Here is a 7768-nt window from a genome sequence, read left to right as displayed (position 1 = left end):
GGGAGGATGGGTTAGCCTGGTGATGGGTATTGAGGAGGACACATTCTGCATGGAGCACTGGGTGTTATGCACAAACAATGAATCATGGAACACTACATCAAAAACTAATGATTTAATGTATGGTGATTAACATAACAATAAGAAATAAAAATAAATAAAAGTGCACCAACGCCATGTGTGTGAGAAGGGCACTGTCCACAAGCCGTAGAGTGAAGATAAGAGGTCAACGGCAAAGCAAATCTAGCCCAAAGAAGTGTAAAAGTCAGGGTACCATCCATCCAGTGGAATCCACTTATGTTGGCCGGTTGCCCAGCAAGTGAGGACAAGGACCCCTATAGGGAACTGTATCTTTCCGCTCTCCAGAGAAGAAATGGGGAAAGGCAACGGGCAGATTTCTAGAACCGTACTCTACAGATTTCTGCAACTGGGCAGGCCAGACCACCCAGTGATGGCTGTGGAGGAGGGAGTGGTGGTGAGGCAAACCGTCAGGGTGGGGGTCCCACAGTTGAGTTTTGTGCGGCCCCTGCCCCATCACGCTTGCTCAGTATGCTCGTGCATACCTGGACTTCCAGTTCCAGGTCTGTGACCAAGTTCTCAGCTTGGTAGATTGAGTCTGCCCTGGGCCCCGGCTCTGGCCAGACGTGCTGGGGAGGGGGCAGCTTCCCACCCCCTCCCCCTGCCATGCTGAGTACTCTCCCCCAAGGCTCTGTGTACACTAATCCGATGCCATCAGATACCACCCCTGGATGGCAGCCAAGATCATCGTCACATGTTTTTAAGGCCAGGGATGACTGATCAAGCTGGCTGTGGTAAAAAGCAGGCACTGTGGCCTTCCAATATCTTACTTTCCAGAAAGCTGGGAGGCATTATTCACCATGGCCTGGCTAATAAAGAGGCAGGCCAGCTAAAGGCTCTACTTCGCCTGGTGGACTGTGTGGGGGGGGAGTTTGCTAAATGGCAAACTGGCCTCCTCAACCAAGGAGGGGCCCTTGAACAATGGAGGAGGGCGAGCGTGAGCTCAGATCTGGGGTAGCAAGGGGATGAGCCTCTCAGGTACAACTCACATTTATTTCCTGGCGTTTTGCAGCTCTCCGCACCAGGAAGTTCATGGTACTTAAGAAAACAAAAGTGTCCATCTGGTCTTCAAAGCCCGAATGGTGAGGCTGGAGAAACCCAGGCTCTGGAGAGCCAATGACCATCTCTAGGACATGCTGTGGCTCAAAGGTACCATCATGGGGCCTCCGGAGCCCCTCGCATATGGACTGAACTCTGACCTGGGGTTCAGACCTTGGACTCTGCCGGAGTCACTTAATCTCTGAGCATCTACTGTCTCTTCTAGAAAACAGGGCCAAGGACCTGGTTGGAGGGCAGAGGCGCAGGGGTAGACCTCAAACTCTGATGGCTGCATGCAGCCCAGGCCCTCCTTGACCCCTCCCCTCCCCTCCGCTTCCTGCCCAGGGATATCTATGACCATGGAGGTCACCCTTCACTAGCATAGGCTGCATGTGGGGTGTGACCACAGGACCCTTCTAATTCTCCAAGTAGAATGACAGCTTTGTTCCAGTCCACACCTGGACATTTGGAGTCCAAACAATGGTCTTCTGCCTCTTACTCTGTTGGGGAGCTCCCCTTCTATGTCTTCTGACAATTCTGACACAGAACACTCCCAAAACGTTTTCTTATTGATTAGAACCCAAACTGTTGAGAGCTCGCTTACATTTCCCTGGGCCTTTGGGATACACTGGTGACCCTTCTCAAGCTGAGTCCGACATGGTTGGCCATGAGACAACATTTCTTGGCATGGTTCTATATAAAGGCTGGGCCCTCCGATCGATAAGACAAAGTTAGATGAGATCAGAACAGGTTAGTCCTGGGGACTGTGCCTCCTGGGGACCCAGCGTAAACACTGCGTGCTGGGTTTGGGGCAGGAAAAATGGCCTGAGTTGTCAAAGCGCTTAGTCACAGATATTAATGCCTTGAAAGCTCTGAGCGTCTCTGAGAAACAGGCAGGGCCAGCGTTAATGATTCTCCATTGCAGCGATAAAGAGACTGAGGGCCAGAGAGGGTAAGATACGTTAAATGGTGAGTCAGAGCTGTAACTCAGCCCCTTGATGCCTCGCTCACAGGACTCGAGGTTCTAATGGCATTTTTGCAAGAGCCTTCAAGTGAAGTTCAAGTGAAGCCTCCTCCAAAGGAAGACATCCTGGCAACTCCATTCTACGTGTTATTACATTCATGGAGAAACTGGACTGTTGGCCCGGTTCTATCGCTTTGGTCAGATCTCTGATCAGGGAGTAAATAAAAAGGAGGTGTTTTTGGTCTTCCCCAAATTCGCAGTTATCCAGAAGCTGCATTTTAGCATAGCTGGCAAACTGGAACCTGAGAAATTGGCTTTTGTGCCCTCCAGGAGTTTGGAGGAGTTTGTATTCTCATTTGCAGGAAGGTGGCATTTCTGGGAGGACCCGATCTGGGTAAGTTTTGCTTTCTAATGGCCAGACCATCTCTCCTTCCATAAAGCAGAGGCACAAACCAAATTACTGCCTGGGCCAGGCAGCTAAATCAAAACGCATAGTGGCTAGAGGAGTGTGGGGGGCTGGAGGAGGGCCAGGGCCTGGGGAAAGGCACCAGGCCTGCTTGGCCCCAGGTCACGGTGGCCAAGTGAGGACGAGGACACATCGCCATGTTGCCAGATTTCCAGACAAGGGCCCCCAAATCCAGATTTTCAGGCGAAATCGCCCTGTTTTTAAATGTTAGTAGCTAATTCCAGAATGTTTATGATATCACGCAGGCCACGCAAAAACTGGGGGCCCTCGGGCCACCCAGTCTGCAAACTTGGGGTGAAGAGACATCAAGAGAAGTGAACGGGGAGTTTTCAGTTGCGAAGACCAAAAAAGAAACACGAACACCCTCTGCTGCCATTAGAAATTTTCCTTAGAAAATCAGACGTTAGCGAATGTCCCTAGAAGTTCTATGGTTTTTGGGAAAAGGTTCCCTGGCAGGCCTCCTGGCCGGTGCTCATGTGGGACAGCGGTACTTACCTCAGCTCCCCCCTCCCCCCAGGAAACAGGCCTCAGAGGTAATGGGTTCACAGATACTAGGGCAATGAATAAAAGAAGAGCTGAACAGCAAAGAAGTTTTCACATCTGATTTACGTTGCGGTGCTCTTTCACCCTCTCTGCACCCCCACCCCGGGCTGCAGGCCAGGCTCTAGAAGATGGCTCTTCCTTTCTGCCCGCCCCCCCCCCCCGGAGCCCCCGCCTGCCTGCCCATGCATTGTGCGGGCCCTCACCCAGGGGTCCTGAAAGTAAAGGGAAGTGCTGTTTGCCCCTGACCCCCCTCCGCGTCCGTTTCGGCCAAGGCCCCTCTGTGTTTACGAGGCTTTTGTGATGGCCAATGGCCAAGCCCCCCGAGGGATGCTGGGGCACAGGCCGCACACAGCACAGGGCAGCCAACTGGGATCCGGGGCACGCTGCTCCATACTTTGGGAGGCATTCGGTTTCCTTCTGAATGCACACGGCACAGGGTCATGGGCAGGTGCAGAGCTTGGAGAGAAAGCGAACTTGCCTGGGTAGCCTGGGTAGCCTGGGTAGCCTGGGACTGCTTCATGCAATGGAAGCCCACGTGATTGCTGAGCTCCTGTTTGCAGAGCTCCCCGCGCGGGCGGGCAGGGTGGAGACGCAGGCCCGCCGGACTCACCTTGGACCAGTCCCCGGTCTTCCACTCATAGCAGCCCGAGTAGTCCTCGCACGCCTCCTCTGCTTTGGGCCTCGTGGACGCATCGCATTTTCCTTGCGAGTTGGTGCACGTCACAGTTCGTTTTCGCGTCCCTTTGCCGCAGGTGGCCGAGCACTACAAGACACCGTTTGGATGTTTGATCCGGTCTGGTGCAGCTCAAGGTCATCAACGCCTATTAAGTCACAACAGTGTGCCAGCCCCAGGGCCGGGGACGCGAGGATGAGGATGCTGCTGGGCTTCTAGAGTCTGAAGCACATGGTCCCAGCTGTGACTCCAGCCAAGTGGCCAGTGACGGGGGGAGGGCCATAGGAGTGGGGAGAGCTCCAGGTACCAGAAGACCAAACTAGGAATTTAGTGGCCTGCTACCAGGTCCAAAAGACTGATGCAGTGGAGAAGTTCAAGGGGCAAATGCTGGTGGACCCTCGAGCAGAGCAGGGGACGGGGCCAGGGGAAGCCAGGTAAGGACACCCAGGCAAAGATGTCTGAGGCCCCTGACTCCTCCGAGCTGGCCTCTAGCTCCGTGCACGCTGCCTGGGCCAGCCTGGGGCAAAATGACAGGCTCAGGGTGGAACACGGGGAGATGCAAACCCAACCCACAGGTGACTTTCATGTTAGGCCGTCGGCAAGCTCTTGTAGAGAGCTACAGTGACTGTGTTAAGTGTGGATGCCAAGAGCATCACTGAGCAATGGTCCCTGTGGTAATTTACCTACTTCCCGGGAGACACTGCAAGAGAAAGTGTGGTGCGGGGACCCAAAGAGGGCCTGAGGAATGACAAATCATGTGCGAGCCCTGAGAATTCAAGATTCCCATGCCCTCAGGCAGCAAGACCCACAGAAGAAGGGGTGAGCGGTGGGGTGACAGCTGTGAACGGGGTGGACCTGCGGGGTGTATCTGGAGCCTGCTCCTGGCGTGCTCCCCCTGCACTCAGGGAGGGACCTCGCCGGGCTCCGAGATTGCTTAGCCACCTCAAAACAAAGCAGCAGGAAGCCCAGGCAGAGCAGACCTGTGACCTCGGGAGGATGGGACTGACTGTGCACGATCCGGCCAGCAAGAGGAGGTGACGCGTCCCGCAAACCCAGGGAGCTCTCTCTTATTTGCCGGGTACGGAAGCCCTGCCTGTCTCCACCATGGAAGCAAACATGTAACTTGCGGAGATGTTGGCCTGAAGGCTGTATTCCGCCAAGAGGTACAGACACAGTGAGCCCCAGGCTCCCAACAGCTGGGTCCTAGAGCTATGGCGGGGACAGCCCATGCGCTGTGGTGGCACAAAATGGAGCCCTCACAAGTCGAGCGTCTGCTTTCATACTTGCTTGATTTACCAGAAATATACAGCAGATATTCTTGAGCCACAGCAAACTTGATTTTTTTAAAAAGTTCCACTGTGTCCCCTGGGAAAATGCACCTACAGGACAAAAGTTGTTCTTTATAGTTCTATTATTAACATTTATCCCAAAATGTTATGTAGCTTTATTTTTCCGATGAGTTCAATTTAGCTCTCCGAGGCTTTTTTTTCTTTCTCTTTTTTTTTTCTGAGACTAACTTAGATTGGCTTGTTTTAGAAGAAATACACATACTTCAGAACTGGTTGTGGTGTCATCTGGGGGGAGCTGGAGAACATGCGCATTTGGTCCTGTGTGCGGGTGAGGGGTCGGCTTTATAGGATCTTGGATGCCAAGGGGTCAGTCCAGAGCAGGCGTCACCGTCTTGGGCAGGATGGGTTGTGGCTGGGAGGGCCACTGCTGGGAGCCTGGGTTACCGAGTTGAAGGTCAATCTCTCTGCTTCTCTGCATGGTGATGCTCCCTGACCATTTCATTAGCTCTGCCTTGACCATTTGACTTGTGGGCTCCTCCCTGACACGCACCCACATCCACGCTCTTTCTTCAACTAGAAGCCTACTTACCACTTCTGCCAGACTTCCTGCATTGTCTTACTCTATTCTGCATTCCCTGTCCCTTTCCCTTGAATTTCAAACACTGTAATGTCTAGCCTGTTTCTTGACCAAACGCTGGCTCAGCCCTTCTGACCAGAAGGTGGGGCTTCCTCTGGAGGGACCTAGGACAGGAGACAGTCACTCTCTTTTGCTTCCTTCCTGGTATCTGCTCCTCATTCGAACAAAGCTGGGAAGAAGCTGGGGGGTAGACAGTATGGGTGATCAACACTGCTGGCTACATGTAAAGGCAGCCTCCTCAATAAAATAAATTTCTCTGCCACGAGAAATTTAAACCCACTTGCTTCCAGAAGAAGGAACATTAAAGGGGCTTCAGCACTGGGGCGCCTGGGTGGCTCCATCGGTTAAGCATCTGCTATCAGCTCAGGTCATGATCCTGGGGTCCTGGGATCGAGCCCCGTGGTGGGCTCCCTGCTCAGTGGGGGGTCTGCTTCTCCCTCTCCCTCTGCCCCTCCTCCTGCTTGTGCTCTCTCTCTCTCTCTCTCAAATAAATAAATAAAATTTTTAAAGGGGCTTCAGCATGTGGTGAAGCAGTAGAAATACCAGTTTGGTGAGCATCTTGTGAATGAGGGCAAGATTTGATTCCAAGTTGACTGTTCAGAAAGAGGCATTTGGCTCGAGCCTAGGGTGAGCCAGAAGGAGACTGATTGGTATGGATACTATTTCAGCATTAGGATCAGACACACACAGAGATAGAGATGTGAAATTAGAGAGATTTCTTTAAATCTTGCTTCAGTTGTCTCACATTTTCCAGTCTGGTGTTCTTTAATGCTATGGTGATAGTTGATAATGTCAGGCTTGCTTATTTTGGTAAGGACATTTTTTTTTTTCTATGAGAAAGAGTCTGAATGGAAAATTTATGGCTTTGATCTGATTAAAACATAAATCTTGTTTGGATCAAGAACCAGGTGATCAAGAACCTCAGGCTCAAGGTGGGTTGGCAGGGGTGGGGGTGGGGATGGGAGACTGCATGCCTGACCCTACCCCTCCAGCAAGTAGTCCCCCTCCCTAAAAGAGGTCCCTTGACTGTTCCACTTACAGTCCTAAGTACATATAAAAGATCAAAATTTTAAACTCTCTCTTTTCCCTAAAATATCATAAAGGGCAGGCTAAAGACTCAGGTCTTTAACGGGTACATGTCAAGATCTGTCTGAAAAGTAAACCCCATTTCAGAGTAGCCAAGGGCAAACTTTTCGTTCATTAAGAATGGGCTGAATACTTTCTTATTCAAAATAATTCCAACTGTTTGGCAATAAAAAAGGAACTTTAAAAATATTTTCCACACTGAAGAGTGTCTTGGATTTAGCCTTTCTGACTTTCCTAGAACACATTTGATGGAGGACCTGAGGGAAACTTGCCCTTTATTCAGCTTTTTATTTTATGGCCAAACAGTCAAAATATTAAAGCAAAGTCAATGCAAAGCCTTGAAGGATGATATTACCAAAGATAAAATATTTCCAGAATCAGTCTTTCAAGTTAAAACTTAAGGCTTAATTGACCTCTTTCCAAAATGTTTTATGGCATGAGATGTGTGACTCCAACTTGTACACTAAAAACTGTCCCTCCCAGTGTCTGCTTGCCTCTTACAATCCACAAAGACTGGCACAGAGTTCAAAGAAAGCCTTTGAAACCACCTTCCCAACTGATTGCACCAGAATTCAAATACATACATCAAAAGAAAATAAGAAGGTCAGTTGGTTAGTCAGTTGGTCTGTCTACCTACCTACCAACCTACCCCCCAACCCACCCACCCAACCATGCATCCATCCATCCATCCATCTACCCAACCAACCATCCATCCATCCATCCCTCCATCCATCCATCTTTACATGAGAATTTTCAAAGGAAATGGGACCGAACTGTGGTAAATATTGTCAAAAACATATATATGATCAAAAACACATTACCCATGTTTGTTTAGCCATACTGTCACCTCAGATGGAATTTAAGAATATGTGAGCTGGAGGGTATTATGTTGAGTGAAATAAGTCAAACAGAGAAAGATATGTATCATATGATCTCACTGATATGAGGAATTCTTAATTGTAGGAAACAAACTGAGGGTTGCTGGAGTGGGGGGTGG

At 50.6% G+C, this 7768-nt stretch overlaps 1 protein-coding gene across 2 annotated transcripts in view; it reads right to left on the bottom strand.

Moving 5' to 3' along the window:
- ADAMTS17 (ADAM metallopeptidase with thrombospondin type 1 motif 17) overlaps positions 1 to 7768 on the bottom strand; it is a 280407-nt gene that overhangs the window by 25521 nt on the left and 247118 nt on the right. The window contains exon 19 of one of the 2 annotated variants that reach the window (XM_081831556.1): positions 3697 to 3849. In XM_081831556.1, the coding sequence (XP_081687682.1) occupies positions 3697 to 3849 (153 nt within the window). Of the gene's footprint in view, positions 1 to 3269; positions 3850 to 7768 lie in introns of those variants that run through there. The other variant, XM_081831555.1, reaches the window with a different exon arrangement.

Source organism: Leptonychotes weddellii, chromosome 9 (genome assembly GCF_054177405.1).
Source record: "Leptonychotes weddellii isolate Sample4059 chromosome 9, ASM5417740v2, whole genome shotgun sequence".
Classification (NCBI taxonomy): domain Eukaryota; kingdom Metazoa; phylum Chordata; class Mammalia; order Carnivora; family Phocidae; genus Leptonychotes; species Leptonychotes weddellii.
This window is presented reverse-complemented; position numbering and strand designations above follow the sequence as displayed.